Source organism: Ceratotherium simum, chromosome 35, assembly GCF_057802395.1.
Source record: "Ceratotherium simum simum isolate JZ-2026a chromosome 35, ASM5780239v1, whole genome shotgun sequence".
NCBI classification, from domain to species: Eukaryota; Metazoa; Chordata; class Mammalia; order Perissodactyla; family Rhinocerotidae; genus Ceratotherium; species Ceratotherium simum.
In genome coordinates, this window is record NC_141934.1 from 24,056,586 (window position 1) to 24,073,603 (window position 17,018).

Genomic DNA, 17,018 nt, shown 5'->3' on the forward strand with positions numbered 1-17,018 from the left:
CCTAGAACAGTGCTGGCACTCAGTAGATGCTCAATAAGCAGACTAAATGAACTCTAGACCTCAGCCTGTTCTTTTTCCTGCAGAACTTGAGCCACCTTGTTCCAAGGGGAACACGGGCGGCAGGAGGCGCCCAGAGGTGACCTCAGGCGGTCCGCCTCAGGAGTCCGAGCTCCGGGAGCACGGCCATCAGAGCAGCTGCGGAGATGGGAGGTCCCGGCAGTGGCAGCGCGGCGACGCACAGGGCGCTGGGCGGCTTCCAGGAAGAGGCGCGGGCGCTTGCGGCGCCGCGCGGGGATTGTAGGCGGTGCTGTCGGAGGAGACGAGTCACGTGACTCGCGCCAGCACCGCCCACCTCCCCTGGGCGGGGTGTCGGGTGGGCGGCGGCGCATGCAAATCAGCCTGGGGCGGCAGCCAATCGCGGCGCGCGCCGAGGGACCGGGCCCGGGGATCCGGGACGCTAGCTTGCGCGCAGGCTCGCGTTGCTGCCTCCCCGGACTTTTGCAAGCGGCGCGGCGGGCCTGCAGGCTGGAGTTGCAGCGGCTTCGACCATCTCTTCGTTGTCCTCGCCTGCCGGCCGGGTGAGGCCAGACCCGCGCGAGGGGCAGGCGGTCGCTGCCTCAGGCGGAGGCGGAGGTGCGGCGTGGGGTGCGGGCCGCTGCCTTCGCAGGCGCCCGGGCCGGCCCGCGCCTCTGCAACGTGCTCCATGCATCCGGAGCCCGCCCCGCCCCCGAGCAGCAACAGCCCCCAGCTTCCCCTAAACGGCGGCAGCAGCAACAGCGGCAGCCGCCGGAGCCGGCGCCGCAGCGGGGACGGGGAGCCCCCGGGGTCGTCGCAGCCGCCGCCGCCCCCACCGCCACCGCCTCCTGCCGTCACCTACCCGGACTGGATCGGCCAGAGTTACTCCGAGGTGATGAGCCTCAACGAGCACTCGATGCAGGCGCTGTCCTGGCGCAAGCTCTATTTGAGCCGCGCCAAGCTCAAAGCCTCCAGCCGGACCTCGGCTCTGCTCTCCGGCTTCGCTATGGTGAGCTCGGGCCGCCCTGCCCTGCCCCCTCTCCTGTCCTGGTCGCTCCCGCCCGCAGCCCCGCCGGGGCCCAGAGGGGAGCAGGCGGGCTGGGGTGAGGGGAAGAGCTGGGAGAAGGCTGTCGTGGACGCTGGAGAGGGCCAGAAGTGCTGGACGTGAGCGACAAGTGACACCCGATGTGGGAGACTTGAGGGAGTGTCAAACCATACAAATGTCCAGGGATGGGGGGCTCAGGTGCCTTCAGATGAGCAAGCTCCATGCAGCAAGGAGGGAAAAACACAGCAGGATCGTCAAAGTAAATCTGCAAGAAGACCGTCCCACATATATTCAGGGGGAAAGGAAGGACACAAAGGGTCTGATCTCCTTGGGAGCAGGTGTTCAGGAGGTGGGGAGGAGAAGGACCCCTGAGCTGTCTGTCTTGTGCCCCCACACTTGAGGCCAGAAGGTATTGGCCATGTTCTGGTATCACCTGTAAAGGGGATTTCCTGACACCCTTTCTCCCACCGTATTTTCCGAGAGCCTCAGCCTGGGGGGTTGACAACCACTCCTCACCCTCAGTTTCTTCTCCAGAAACTTGCCACTGAGTCACTGGGTGTGGGGGAGGAGGGTGGGACATGTTCCCGTTGAATGGGCTCTGTCTTGATTTAGGAGATTGGCGTAGTTTCCTCTCCTCGTGCTGGCCTGGGCTGGAGTAGAAATGAGCCTCCTGAGGGGCGCGTTGGGTGAGGCTGCAGGTTGGGCAGAGAAGTGGCCTTAGGGATGCCTTTAGGCCTGGAATCTTGGAGTCTTGGGGCTGGGCCCTACATAACAATTCATTATTATCACTTTCGGTGACATCAGCCCTTGTGAGTGGGGTCACCCCCCCCCAAAGTCTCTAGCCTAGAGCACTCCTGCCTTCCCAGTGAGTGAGCTAAGCCCTTGGCCTTGAGGGAGGGAGTGGCTTCGCCCTTCGTGTTTTCTTGGGAAGGGAGTGTGTCTGGTACTCTCCCTGTGTTCTACAAACAAGTGGGCTCATGCAGTGGAGCCTGAACTTTTTCGAAACCCTAAGCGAGTGCAGAGCACACCAGCCACAGTGGAAAGGCCAGGTGATTGGGGGTGGAGAAGAGCTCTCCCAGCTCTGCCACTTGCTGCCTGTGTGACCTCACGCAGATGCCTCTCTGGGCCTTGATTTCTGAATCGGTAAAGGAAGGCTGCTACTCAGAAGTTTCTCTGACTTTAAGATTAAATTGAGGGAGCCCTAGGGGCCGGCCCAGTGGTGTAGTGGTTAAATTTACGGGCTGCACTTCGGCAGCCCAGGGTTCGCAGGTTCGGATCCCGGGAGCGGATCTATGCCCTGCTTATCAAGCCATGCTGTGGCAGGCATCCCACATATAAAGCAGAGCAAGATAGGCAGGGATGTTAGCCCAGGACCAATCGTCCTCAGCAAGAAGAGGAGGATTGGCAACAGATGTTACTTCAGGGCTAATCTTCCTCACCAAAAAAAAAAAAAAAAATATTGAGGGAGCCCTTGAGAAGAGATGAGAGAGTGTGTGTGTATGCACATGCAAGGGAGGGGCAGTCTAGTTTGTAGTTTAGATCAATATGATGGAATTCTGTTCTATTAGTCCCAGATCCTATGCAACCCGTCTCTGCCTTGTGCCTGAAGAATCTCTAAGAATAGCTGACATTTACCAAGCACCCTGTGTAGATTCCTTAACTCCATACTAACTCCTCAGCCACCCTTCGAGGTGATTCTTGTCATGGGACTTTCTCGAGGCCACGCAGCTAGTCTGCTGGAGCGTGTTTTGAACGCAGCTCTGCTGGCACCCAGAACTCAGGCACTTGTGCCATTTGTGGTGTATGGAGCTCTGATTGATATCCAGCCAGAGCCATGGTAGGACCAGGCCTTCTAGGGAATGAGAAATGGAGCAGAAAAGTTTCTTTTAAACAAAATAAAATTTTATGGTTTGGGGGAAGGGAGAGGAAGGGAGTGACACCGGCGATTGTTAGCTCTTCCCAGCAGTGCTCAGCAGGTGTGATGCCTGTTCCCCTTTTTCTTGGGATCTTAAATTCATAGCTGCCCAGGCCCCTTCCCACTCCAGGAGTAGTGAACATCGTGCCTTCTTGAGTCCTGTCTTCCTCCCGAAGAAGCTGGGCCTTTTAATCAAATGTCACCTCCCTCTTCCTCTTGCTAAAAACAGTGCGGGGAAGTCAGGAGGCAGGGGCAGCCAGTGACTTGGGGTGGGCCTTGGCTCACCCAGACTGTCTCTTGGGGACATTTTCCTCGGCTGGGGTGGAGAAGGCTTCTTGGCTCGACTGATAGAATCCCCAAAGTTCTGCCAGCAGGGAAGGGCTGAACCCATGACAGCCTCCATTCTAGTAAAGCAGTTACAAGAGGGTAACTGTGTTTGACATGAGTCTGGAAATCTATGGGAGAGATGGCGTTGGGGTAGAGAGTGGGGCTCAGCAGGGCAGGTTTGTCCGTGCTTCACCCCCACCGCAGACACCTAGCCTTGTGAGTGAGCCTCAGAGAGGAAGGGGTGCCACACAGCCCAACGCCATGGAAACAGAGTGAGCACGTTTCCTGGACTACTCTCCCTTGGCCTGTGAGTCAGCACAAACAACTTCCTGCCCCCAGAGAGCTTCCTTCCTAGAGACCTGGAAAAGCAGAGGAACTGATGTGACCTTTCATCTCCAGGGGTGGGAGAGTTGGCAAGGATGAGAGGCTCACCTGCTTACCAGGTGAGATGGAGGAAAAATCTCCCAAGAGCCTGGAGGGAACCGAGAGACGCCCCCCATCGTGGGTGGAAGGGTCTGGCTGTGGGATCTCAGACTTTGGGGCCGGTTTTCTCACAGGTATGAAAGGGGCACAGATCCTGCTCCCTCATGGACTTGAATGAGGATTCATGAGGAGGCCAGATTGGGCCCACGAAAGGTTCAGGAATTTCCAGGATCTGATGGTGTATACCTTAGCTGGACCCTCTACTCTGCAGCCAAGATTCCTGCTCCTGACAGCATTTCTAGAAACAATAGGCCTTGGCTGGGCTCAGCATCGACTCCAATGAAAGATATAAAACCAGGGGCCCTGGATGTAGTGCCTGATCAGCATCCTGCACCCTTGAGCTGAGGGTGCCCTCATGGGCTATGATTCAGGCTGTCTGTGCCTCAGTTTACCTCTCAGTGAAAGGCAGCCCACCTCAGCCTGACCCTGTGCCCTGCAAGACTCTGGCGAGTACACATGGCAACCTTGGTTTGCTGGGGAGGGCAGGCTGTAATGTTAGCCTAAGCAGAAGATAATTGGGACGGTCAGCCTGCTGCCGTAAACAAAATGCCTTCCACGACCTGGGATCAATTATTTTTGGATTATCTCCCTCCTCAAGTTCTCTGCCCGCTAGCACCCTTTTTTTCCCAGGTTCCAGAGCGGGTTCAGAAGTTGCTTGGAATTTCTGTGAAAATGAGTTAGAAGGAAGAGCTCAAATCGTAAGACATTGAGCCTCTGTGACATGTTCGGAGTTCAGGGGGCATGGAAATGAGTGAGAAATTACTGTTACTACTCACAGTGCTAATCACTAACAGTAGTCGTTGCTGTTCTGGATTGGGCTCCTGGAATAGACCCGCTACTGTGCAAAGTGCTCTTGCCCCGTCTCACGATCTTCACACAACATGGTGAGGGTAGGTGCTCGCCCTAGATGAAGGACGTCCCCGAGGTTAGCGGGCTGGTGAGCTGCTGAGCCCTATGACTGGTGTAGCCCCATTCCTGCGGGAGAGGAAGCATCAGAGAGAGTTGGGTGGGGTGGAGCGGGGAGGCTCCAATAGGGTAGAGCAAAGTAAGAATGGTGTGGAGCCACACAACCTGCGTTCAGATCTGGCTCTGCCATTTACAACTGTGAGACCCTGGGGAAGTCACTGAACGTCTCTGGGCCTCAGTTTCCTCATCTGTAAAATGGGGCTAGTAGTAGTGCCAGCCTCATAGGGTTGGTGTGAGGATTCATTGATTTAGTATTTGCAAAGCACTTAGAATATCCCTGGCCCAGGTACCCAGGAAACTCGCTCACCTTTGTTCCCATGGTGTTCGGACTGCTTGTATAAGGGTTAACTGATTGAGAAGAATGATTCCAGCTAGGGCTTGGGGAAGAGCCCTCTGGTCAGAGGAAGTGTCCGGGACAAAGTTACAGAGATGATAGGGTCTCGGGGAAAGGCAGAGGGGCTGATGTGGCTGGAATTGAGGGTGTGTAGGGAGTAGTAGAGAAGGATGAATATAGTCGGCCAAGATGGTGCAGGGCCTTGAATGGCTGTTCAGGAAGTTTGAACTCTTCTGTTGGCAGTGGGGAGCCATCGAAGGTTTTGGAGCAGAGGAGTTACGTGTTGAATTTTAGAATAATGATGATGATGTTACCCAACACCAACCATGAGCCTGGACCCTTTTCTTTCATTCTTTTTAACCCTCAGAAAGCTCTTAAAGGTATGTACTATAGTTAGAAAAATCTAAGGCTCCTAGAGGTTAAGATCACTCAGCTAATAGATTTCAAACCCCAGCCGGTGTGACTTGGAGCCTTTTCTACTCAGCCACCCTCTCACCTGTCCCTTTAGCTGGTCGGTAACTGGGCCTTTGAAGTCTTCCATGTGTGCGGTTCTGCACTCTGGGCTGTGTATAAACGGAATTTTGCTGAATGCCCCAAGGGGAGGGCACTCCCTGCCTAGCTGAGAAGCCACTTGTAAAACTTCACAAGTGCATGGGGCTGGCCCAGCGGCGTAGTGGTTAAGTTTACGTGCTCCGCTTCCGTGGCCCGGGGTTCGCGGGTTCGGATCCGGGGCACGGACCTGGGGCACGGACCTGTGCACCGCTTATCAAGCCATGCTGTGGCAGGTGTCGCACATAAAATTGAGGAAGATGGGCACAGATGTTAGCTCAGGGACAATCTTCCTCAGCAAAAAGAGGAGGATTGGCAACAGATGTTAGCTCAGGGCTAATCTTCCTCACAAAAAAAACCCCAAAAAACAAAAAAACAATTTCACAAGTGCCTGTGGTGCATTTCTAGAATTTTCCGCTGGGATCTGTGTTGACCTCTGCTGGTTGCTGGGTCCAGGGCTGATGAAGGAGAACGCCAGGGCTTCCCAACGTGGCACTGTGGTAATCTGTGCTGGGGAGAGGGAGAGATCCCTCGGAGAAATAAAACTGAGAATGTTAAACAGAAGCCAGCAGGTTTCTCTCTGATGGGCCTTCTAGGGGCCTTTAATGTGCTCCCCAGCAGGGACCCCTCAAACTGATAGGACCACACACTGTTTTCTTCAGAGGAGGCTCTCCCGGGACTGATGTGACAGCCGTCTTTGGGAGCATTGGCCTAACCCAGGAATTGGTCAATTTTTTCTATGAAGGGCCGGATAGTAAATTTTTTTTTTTCCCTCTTTCTCCCCAAAGCCCCAGCAGATAGTTGTATGTCATAGTTGCACATCCTTCTAGTTGCTGTATGTGGGACGCGACCTCAGCATGGCCGGAGAAGCGGTGCGTCGGTGCGCACCCGGGATTCAAACCCAGGCCGCCAGTAGCGGAGCGAGCACACTTAACCTCTAAGCCATGGGGCCGGCCCCCCCCAGGTAGTAAATATTTTCGGCTTTGCAGGCCACAAGGTCTCGGTGGTAACTATTCAATTCTGCCGTTTTAGCTCAAACACAGCCACAGAGGATAGGTAAATGAATGGGTGTGGCTGTGTACCCATAAAACTTTATTTACAAAAGCTACACTCTGCAGGCCAGTTTGCCAACCCCCGGTCTAAATGGTGGTCTCCAAACTTTTGAGTGCATACCCCTCCCAAAAAATTGTTAGTGCTAGCCTCAGTATTTGTATGCTTATGTATACATATCATGTGTATATGTGTGCTTATGTATACATATCATGTGTATATGTGTACATATGTATGTATATTATACATACATATTATGTATGCATAATATACATACATATTATGTATGCTATGTGTTCTAATAAAACATGTGTATTAAAACATACATAAAAATACAATATTGCAAAGTTGAAAGGATGAGCTAAATAATAAATGAAGGTCAGTAGAAGCTCTAATATGGTCTTCTGATTTCCAATGGATCACATAGGATTGTCTGTCAGACACTTTAAAGATTTTATTTATTTATTTTTTCCCCCCAAATCCCCAGTAGATAGTTGTATGTCATAGCTGCACATTCTTCTAGTTGCTGTATGTGGGACGCGGCCTCAGCGTGGCCGGAGAAGCGGTGTGTCAGTGCGCGCCCGGGATCCGATCCCGGGCCGCCAGCAGCAGAGCGCACGCACTTAACCACTAAGCCACGGGGCCGGCCCTGTCAGACACTTTATAGAGACCCTGGGCCGAAATACCCCTGTATGGTCAGGTCTTACCTTCATTTATTCCTCCAACAATCTTTTACTGAGGCCCCTGGTGGGACAAGGTCCAGCGCGAGATGCTGGAGAAACAAAGGGACGTAGATTGGAGGAAATAGACATGTAATTATGTCTTTAGAACACGTTTGTGTGGTAAGTGAGGTGGGGGGGAGCATAACTGAAGGACGCTTATCACAGTCTGAAAATACTTATTTGCCTAAATGTTTAGTGTCTGTCATCCTCCCTGGGGCAGGAATTTTGCTTTCTTACTTCCTCCTTTCTCTCCAGCAGAACTACAGGATCCTCCAGGCAAAACTTGAAAAAGTCAGAATTAGCCAGATGGAGAGAAAGTCTAGGCCTGTCGTCCCCCGCCCCATCTGCAGGTTCAACTTAGTGGCTTATGACATAAATTTAGTGAGTCACAACCAGCATTTTTTTTTTAAATGAAACAAGAATGGAATGAAATAAAACATAGCAGCACGCATGGAGTGTTGTAAGAATAGGCTGTTATTAGTGGGCTTTAAGGATAAATGTTGTTTGGGGAAACTTTTGTTTCTGTTATACATGTGCGTGTATCTATTTATAGAAACGTTTAGAGTACTGGACTGTAGTGGTCAAAGAGTTTGTAAACCGCTGGACTAGGCTTCAATCCTCTCTTAATAGATAGTTTGCATTTGAGATGGGCTGTAGGCTCAGATGGCCCTGCGTGACCCTGGGTGATTGCGGCTTGGTGGCCCTTGTGTTCCATGCTGCAGCCATCCACCCCCCTAAAGAGTGAGCAAGAGAAGCCCAGGCTTGGGAAAGGAGAGTTGTGTCTCCCAGCTGTAGGTGCTGGGGTCAGGCTGGGCATGGGAGGGCTGCCTCAGAAGGGTCTGGACTTCCAGGCAGGCACCAGGTGGCCGAGGTCTCCATAGAGCCCAGCAGGAGTGAGGAGAGGTGGTTGGCATTTGGGCGTGGCAAAGCCAGCCAGGCCCCACCCTTTGCAGAATCACACGACCCTCTTCTTGGCTCATGCTTGAAAATCGGTGTCCCCGAGTCCCCTCTGGGGGGTCCATGGACCAGTGTGAGGTGGGGCTGGTGGTCTTTTGCCTTTCCTACCCCTTTAGGACCTGTGTGGCCAGGTTCAAACAGGCCCATGGCCTGCTGGGAGCTGTTGATTTTATTTTGGGTTAACGGGCCCAGCTCTCCGGCTATATTTACCTTGCGAAGCTGCTTGCAATCTGATCTGATCTCTCTGGGACTCAGCTGGGGCCCTGGGAGTCGCCTGCCAGATTCCGTGAGGCCCCCAACTTTACTCTCCAAACCCGGGGGGAGATTTCCCAAGCAGGAAGCGTTCTGGAAAAGCAGTGGCTTTTATTCCTGTGAACAGTTTTCATCAGTATCCATGATGTGTGCCATCCGTTCCTTTCTTCTCTCTCTGAATCATTCCTTTACAAAGCCCCGTGGTGCTGAAGTTGGTCCTACAGCCAGCCTGTGTGGTCAGTTCCAGGAATTGTAGGGTCTGGCGAGGGTGAGGGGGTTTCTTCCAGAGCATGGCAGCAGGCCCCTTCCTCACCCTTGGGGGTCCCAGCGTCACAGGCTGAGCCGCCCAGCCCAAGAGCTCAGGGAAGCCTGGCCGATTCTGGTGTCCCCAGGCCAGGTGTATGTTGACAGCTGCGATTTCTGGCCCTGGAGCCTGTGGGTGTGACAAATGGTGTGTAAAATGGTGGTCTTGGTCCTGCTGAGGTGGCCATCAGGCCAGGTGTGGTTTGGGAGTCACATTCTCCTTGTGCCCAGGGTTTGGAACTGGGGCAGCCTCAGAATGGAGTAAACGAGGCCCAGAATGGGGGTCCAAGACCCTCACCCATCCCAAGGGGTAGAACATGGGCACATGGGGTAAAACATGGGCACATGGGGTCAGCTCTCTCCAGCCTGAGCTGAGGGCATCTAGGGGCTATTTGTCTTCTACTTCAAGCCCCATGTTTTTCTTTTTCGCTGAGATTTATTGAGTGCCTCCTGTGGGCCGACCCTGTGTTTAAACACTTACGTGTCAAGACCTCATTTAATCTCCTCAGCAACTGTCTTAGTCCATCTGGGCTGCTATAACAAAATACCACAGACTGGGTGGCTTATAAACAACAGACATTTATTTCTCACAGTTTCTGGAGACTGGAAGATCAAGGGGCGGACCTCCTGGTTCATAGATGCTGTTTACTGGCTGTGGCGAGGGAGCTTTCTGGAGTCTCTCTCTCTTTTTTTTTTTTTTTGTGAGGAAGATCAGCCCTGAGCTAACATCCATGCTAATCCTCCTCTTTTTGCTGAGGAAGACCGGCTCTGAGCTAACATCTATTGCCAATCCTCCTCCTTTTTTTCTTTTTTTCCCCAAAGCCCCAGTAGATAGTTGTATGTCATAGTTGCACATCCTTCTAGTCGCTGTATGTGGGTCATGGCCTCAGCATGGCCGGAGAAGCGGTGCGTCAGTGCGCGCCCGGGATCCGAACCCCGGGCGGCCAGTAGCAGAGCGCGTGCACTTAACCGCTCAGCCACGGGGCTGGCCCTCTGGGGTCTCTTTTATAAGGGCACTAGTCCCATCATGAGGGTTCCACCTTCATGACCTAATCACCTCCCAAAGGCCCCACCTCACACCATCACATTAGGGTTAGGATTTCAGTGTATTAATTTTGGGAGGACACAGACATTTGGTCTGTAGTAGCAACCATGTGAGGGGAACACTGTTACCCACTTTGCACACAGGCTTTAGAGCCAAGTGGACTTGAGTTCAGATCCCCCACTCAACAGCAGTGTAACCTTTAACCCCGCCAACCTCACCTCTCTGAGCCTCAGTTTCTTCATTTGAAGAATAATAATAGGGGCTGGCCTGGTGGCGCAGCAGTTAAGTGCACGCGCTCTACTCCAGCGGCCCTGGGTTTGCAGGATCCCGGGCGCGCACTGACGCACTGCTTGTCAAGCCATGCTGTGGCGGCGTCCCATATAAAGTAGAGGAAGGTGGGCATGGATGTTAGCTCAGGGCTGGTCTTCCTCACACACACACAAAAAAAGAATAATGATGTTACTAATAATTGCTGGCACATTATTAAGCTTATTACTTGCCAGGTCTTGTTTTAAGGGCTTTATATTCATTAATTCATTGAATCTTTATATCAACCACAAGAAGTAGGCCCCTGTTTTATAGATGTGGAAACTGGCACAGAGAGGTTGAAATACTTGTCCAAGGTTACCAGCTTTGTAAGTGGAGGAGCCAATTCGCTCTTAATGGACATACAGAGGGGGAGATACCAGGTGAGGGAACAGAGGGGGAGCATTGCCTGTATGTGTACCTCCTGCATACACCCCCAGCACCCAGCTCGGGGCCTGATGCACCTGACAGGTCCAGACATTTCCGGTGAGTGAATAAATAGCCAGTGGACTAGGGGCAGCCAAGCAGCAGGCTCTCCTGCTTGTCCCTTCTCTGATTTCAGGTTCCGGGGCAGCAGGCCAAAACAGGAAGAGGAAGTGCTGGGGGTGGGGAGGCGGCAGGAGGCACGCACCGCTGGGGGGGTGCCCCCCTTCTCCAGTGTGGGCAGGCCTGGGGACAGAGACCAGGGGCCCTCAGGATGTGGCCTTAACTTTCCGTGCCCTGTGGCCTGCCCTGATGCCCCGTGTGCCTCACCCAAGTGTACTAAGAATTCTCAGGGTTGGCTTTAGGCCACCAGTGATCTTAAAAAAGGTCGAAATCCTAATGGCACAGCCCCAGATTTATATGAGCTTAAAACATTTTGTAAACTCCAGGGCGGAAAAGTTACACAATCGTCAATTGTGGGAATTCTTAGGCAAAAGTCTGTGGATCCTCTTGAGATTGTCAGAAAAGTCCTATAAATATATATACCTGGGTGTTCTAAGGAGAGTGTCCATTATTTTCACCAGATTCGCAGGGGTCTTGGACCCCACATCAGCTCTACACTGTGACCTTAATCTTGCCATGTCCCCTCCTTTTACTACAGATAAGAGGGGAAGGTCTTGTCTAAGGTCACAGGGAAGCAGGGGTGGTTCAGAGCCAGACTCAGGCCCACCAGTTTGGCCCTTGTGTTCTCTCAGCCCAAGCGTGTCCCTCCAGCAGCAGAGTAGAAACCCCAGAGGATTCCATATAGAGGCAGTGGGATTGGGGATGAGGTTTCTAAACTGAATAATAATAATAATAAAGCTTAGTTTTACTGAAGGTTCACTCTGTGCCAGGCACTAAGTTTTATGTAGATTAGCTCAATCCTCACAACAACCCTCTGTCATGTACCATTATCCCCATTTTATAGATGAGGAAACTGAGGCCCAGGAAGTTGAAGGAGCTTGCCAGAGTCACACAGCCTAATAGCAGAGGAGTCAGGGTTCCAGGCCAGGCAGCCTGGCTCCAGAGCCTGTGCTCCTAACCACTGCCCCACACTGCCTTTCCAGGCCCTAGGATGGGTGCAGAGGTACAAGAAATGAAAGCAAACAGGGCCAGGCATCACAGGCAGAAGGAGAGCTGGTGGGGAAGGAAAGAGCCCACTCCTCTCCCCAGGAGTAAGGAGAGATCAAGGGCAGGCTGGTGTGGGGCTAATGGGTGCATTTCATCATCTGACTTCCGCCTCGGAGCCTGGCACGTACAGAGCAAACACTTCATGAAGGGTCACTGTCCTGAATGGTATTGCCGTGGGCACTTGCTGCCCCGGTCCCTCCCGCCCCCACAGGCAGATTCTGGCAGTGTGCCCACCACCCGCTGCTCCCGGCCCAGATCTGATGAGCTGGCTCCTTCACATGGGGGTATTTTGCAAGCCCCAGGTGAGAAGCAGCGGGTGGTGGGCCCGGAGCATGCCCCTGGTGACCCTGGATCCACAAGTCTCCAGGAACTGGGGAGCAGCTAGTGCGTCAGTCCTGGGGCCCTGAGCCCAGAGCTGGGCTTGCCAACCCCGCCACGGCACTGGCTAGAGCCCATCTCTTCTGGGAAGCCTCTCCTGGTTCCTTGTTGGTTGGTGCACTGTGTTCTCAGAAAGGGCCTGGGCATGACCTGGGAGGGCCTTCTTCTCTCCCCCCAACCCCTCTCCTTGTCCCCAGAGCAGGGCATGAGGAGAAGTCTCTGCTTGGGAATGGGAGTATGGGGCCAACAGGGAAGGGGGTTGGTGGTTGCGCTTGTTTTATGCAAACTTTTTTTATCATCATCAAATATACATAAAACTTACCATTTTAACCATTTGTGGTGGTTGGTTTTTTTTTTTTTTTTTTTTTTTAAAGATTTTATTTATTTTATTTTTTCCCCCCAAAGCCCCAGCAGATAGTTGCATGTCATAGCTGCACATCCTTCTAGTTGCTGTATGTGGGACTCGGCCTCAGGATGGACGGAGAAGTGGTGCCTCGATGCGCACCCGGGATCCGAACCCGGGCCGCCAGCATTGCAGCGCACGCACTTAACCACCAAGCCACAGGGCCGGCCCTGGTGGTTGGTTTTTAATGCCTGGCTGGGTGGTAATTGCAGTGGTTCCTATTTAGGAGGTGTTTACCATGTACCAGGAGCTCTCATTTTTTTCTTTTTTTTTGTGAGGAAGATCAGCCCTGAGCTAACATCCATGCTAATCCTCCTCTTTTTGCTGAGGAAGACCAGCCCTGAGCTAACATCTATTGCCAATCCTCCTCCTTTTTTTTTCCCCCAAGCCCCAGTAGATAGTTGTATGTCATAGTTGCACATCCTTCTAGTTGCTGTATGTGGGACGCGACCTCAGCATGGCCGGAGAAGCGGTGCACGCCCGGAATCCGAACCCGGGCCGCCAGCAGCAGAGTGCGCGCACTTAACTGCTAAGCCACAGGGCCGGCCCCAGGAGCTCTCATTTAATTGTTAAAATTATCCTATGAACTAGTATATTGCTATTTTACAAAGAAGAAAGCTGCGGCTCAGAGAGGTTCAGTGACTTTGCCAAGGACACGCAGCTAGTGAGTAGCAGAACTGGGATTAAAATCCAGGCAGACTGGGCTCCAAGCCTGCTTTGTTCACCAGTACTTTCTGCCACTTCTCAACCCTAAGTGGGTGGGTCATATTGCCCCATTATATAGATATGGAAACTGAGGCTCAGAGAAGCCAAGTGACTTACCCAGGGTCCCAGAGCTTGATGGGAGGAGAGCCAGGATTGGAGTGCGGCTCTGTGGGCTGTGACCGTCCTGACACTTAGCCCGCCTCTCCCCTTCTCCCAGGTGGCGATGGTGGAGGTGCAGCTGGATGCTGACCACGACTACCCGCCGGGGCTGCTCATCGCCTTCAGCGCCTGCACCACGGTACTGGTGGCCGTGCACCTGTTTGCGCTCATGATCAGCACCTGCATCCTGCCCAACATCGAGGCCGTGAGCAACGTGCACAACCTCAACTCAGTGAAGGAGTCGCCCCACGAGCGCATGCACCGCCACATCGAGCTGGCCTGGGCCTTCTCCACTGTCATCGGCACGCTGCTGTTCCTGGCCGAGGTCGTGCTGCTCTGCTGGGTCAAATTCTTGCCCCTCAAGAGGCAGCCGGGCCAGCCGCAGCCCACCAGCAAGCCCCCAGACGACGGCGCGGCCGCCAATGTCAGCAGCAGTGGCATCACCCCGGGCCAGGCCGCCGCCATCGCCTCTACCACCATCATGGTGCCCTTCGGCCTGGTCTTTATTGTCTTTGCTGTCCACTTCTACCGGTCACTGGTCAGCCATAAGACGGACCGACAGTTCCAGGAGCTCAACGAGCTGGCTGAGTTCGCGCGCTTGCAGGACCAGCTGGACCACAGAGGGGACCACCCGCTGACACCTGGCAGCCACTATGCCTAAGCCCTAAGTCTGGGCACCTCAAAGCTTTGGCCTTACGCCCTTCCCCATGACCTTGTCCTGCCCCAGCCTCAAGGACAGCCTGCACAGGGGGCTGGGTTTTCATCAGGGGGCAGAGAGTGGAGGGAAGAGGCTTTTTTTTAAGAGAACTTACTGCACTTTGAAACTTTCCTCTATGAGAATAAGCACTTCTGGTTTTCCAGCTCCAGGTTTGCCTCCTGCTAGGAGGCCCCCAGTGGGAGCCAGAGCTGGGACAAACACTCCCTTTGTCCCTCCTCCTCCCCCACGCCAGTGCCACCTGGACGCCTCCTGTCCTTTCCATCTTGGGCCCCCCTCCCCGTCGAGTGTGTGCGCGCGCGTGTGTGTGTGTGAACACATAAACGTACTCATAAGGGACACCTCCTCTTGTGTCTGTATTTGTTGGGTCTGGACTGCCTGGTATTATTTCTCCTGCTGCCCCAATCAGGTGAGCCTCTGAGCAGATTTTTTTTTTCCAACATTTTATTTCGAGAAATTTCAGACTTATGCACAAGTTGCATGAATAGTAACTGAAATATATATATACGGTCAATTCTTGTTATTCACGGTAGTTCTGTTCTATAAAGTCACCGTGAACGCTGAATTAGTGGATATTGAACCGCTGCTCCTAAGGGAAATATGGGGTTAGGTTCCTGCGAGCCTCTGGTGACAACATTTTTATCAACCGATCTGTACATGACCTTGTTTTATGTATGTTTCTGTTTAAAGACACCTTACTTAATATATATTGTTGACTCATTAACAGGGAACTCACCACCAACGGCACTGTCACTTGTGCCTGAATGAAGCTTACCTAACATAGGTATTTTCTCTGTAAGGCATATCAGGTTGTGCATTTTGGCAGGAATGTTTGTCTCCATTTTGCAGATGACAAAACTGATGCCCAAAGAGCCAAAGAGGTTAAGTAATTGGCCAGAAATCAAACCTGGAAATTCTGGCTCAGAGCCCAGGCACTCATCAAAATCTGACATGGGCTGATTCTGGCTTTGCTTGAGAAATTGGAAGATCCAGCAGCAACAGTACTGGGCTCACCTTCTTGCAGAACAGCAATGAGTTGTAGCCATCCTCTTCCCCAGGAGATGTGTTTGCCACAGTCCTCACCACTCCCTCTTGTCTCATACCAGGCCAGCTTCATTTATGTTACTTGCCTTGCCCTCATAGGCCTTTGAGTTTGAGAGCTCTGTCTGTCCCAGAAACCCAATATAGAAAGTGGTTTTATAAAAGCAAAGTGCTCTGGCTGAAGTGAAAGTTGGTTGGGGGAAAGTGTGGCCTTAAGCTCTTGTCCTGTGCAGACTTGGACATAGCCAATAGTAGCTTCGTGGGCTGAGTGGGGAAGGGGGCCCTCCTTTTTCCTATCATAGCAGCTTACCTCCATCGTCCCTCCCCATCCCTGGACAGCCCTGTGACGACTGAGTAGGACAGGGCAGAGGGCCCTGTGTGAAATCCTCCACTGCTCCCCAGAGAAGACCTGGGCATCTTCCATGCCTTCCCCTGAGATACCACCTCCCTGCTTCTGCAGAGACTTGGGGTCCAGCTGGAATAATTTCTGGACTGTGACGGTAACCATAGGTTTTCTTTCCTAAACTTGGCTGAGCTCAAGAATCACCAGATTGGCTTCTAAAATGCAGATTTCCAAGCCCTTCCCTTGGAAGTTCCAATTCAAATTGGTCTGGGTGTGTCTCTGGAATCTGTATTTTTAACAAGCACTCAAGGTACTCTCAAACCCAGGCAACTTAGAGAAACACTGGTAGCTAAGAACACAGTCTCAATTTAGTTTCCGTTTCATTTATGTTTTGAATAGATAGTACATTCACACGGTTCCAAATACAACAGTGAAAAGTTGTTCTCGCTCCCATTCCCAGGTTCCCAGAGACAACTATTGTTGCCAGTTGTGTTCCCATCTAGAGTGATTTTATACATAAACAAGCACACACACCCCCTACTTTGTCTGAAAAATGGCAGCCTTCTTTACACACTGCCACTGTTCTGCACGTTAAAAGCAGACCTAAGTTTAAGGACAGTCGCTTTCTAGCTTGGTGACTTGTGAACCTCCCTGAACCTTGGTTTCCTCCTCTAAAATGGCACTAATATAGCAGGATACCTCATAGGTTGTTGAGGGGTCATGGGAGAGGACACACGTAAAACTGTCAGCACAGGGCCTGGCACCAAGTGAGTGCTCTATATCTGGTTAATTCTGCACCCCAGGGTGGCCGGCTTAGCTTCCTAGTAGCAGAGGTACAGACAGAACCATGTCTTTGGTCAGGCCGCCCCACCGTGACTTAGAAGGCAGAGAGAACCTCGATAGTGTCAGTGTTTATTGAGCCCTCTGCTACGTGCCAGGTACTTGCTGAGGGCTTTCCGAACATCACCATCACGGTATTTCAGGGTTACACTCTTGACCTTGGGCTGAATAATTGTTTTGTAGACTTTACACTGTAGCGCGTTGGATCCCCAACCTCTACCCACTAGGTGCCAGCGTTCTTCCCTGCCAGTTGTGACAACCAAAAATGTCTCCAGACATTGCCATGTCCCAGGGAGGGAGGGGGACAAAATCACCCTCGGATTAGAGCCACGCCTTATTTCATCCTCACAGTAACCGCAATAACCCTGGGTGGTAAGTACCGTTACTGTCCGGTATTAGAGTCTGGGTGACATACCCAAGGACATACAACTAATAAATCACCGCTGGCACTCACACCCAGAGTCTGACTGCAGAGCCCACGTTCCTACCCGTTACGTGAGAGTCCCTCTTATCTCGGAGGAACGCTGTCTAGATTAGAATTAGAATTATGCAAAGGCTTTCCCAGATACCTG

At 52.5% G+C, this 17,018-nt stretch overlaps 1 protein-coding gene across 1 annotated transcript; it reads left to right on the top strand.

Annotated features, from left to right (window-relative positions):
• The first annotated feature begins 475 nt into the window (after positions 1 to 475).
• Positions 476 to 14,561, top strand: LOC101404971 (calcium release-activated calcium channel protein 1). The gene is made up of 2 exons (XM_004430010.3): positions 476 to 1,024; positions 13,566 to 14,561. The coding sequence occupies exons 1-2, from the start codon at positions 704 to 706 to the stop codon at positions 14,166 to 14,168; spliced, it is 924 nt and encodes a 307-aa protein (XP_004430067.1). The 5' UTR covers positions 476 to 703; the 3' UTR covers positions 14,169 to 14,561.
• Positions 14,562 to 17,018: the final 2,457 nt, after the last annotated feature.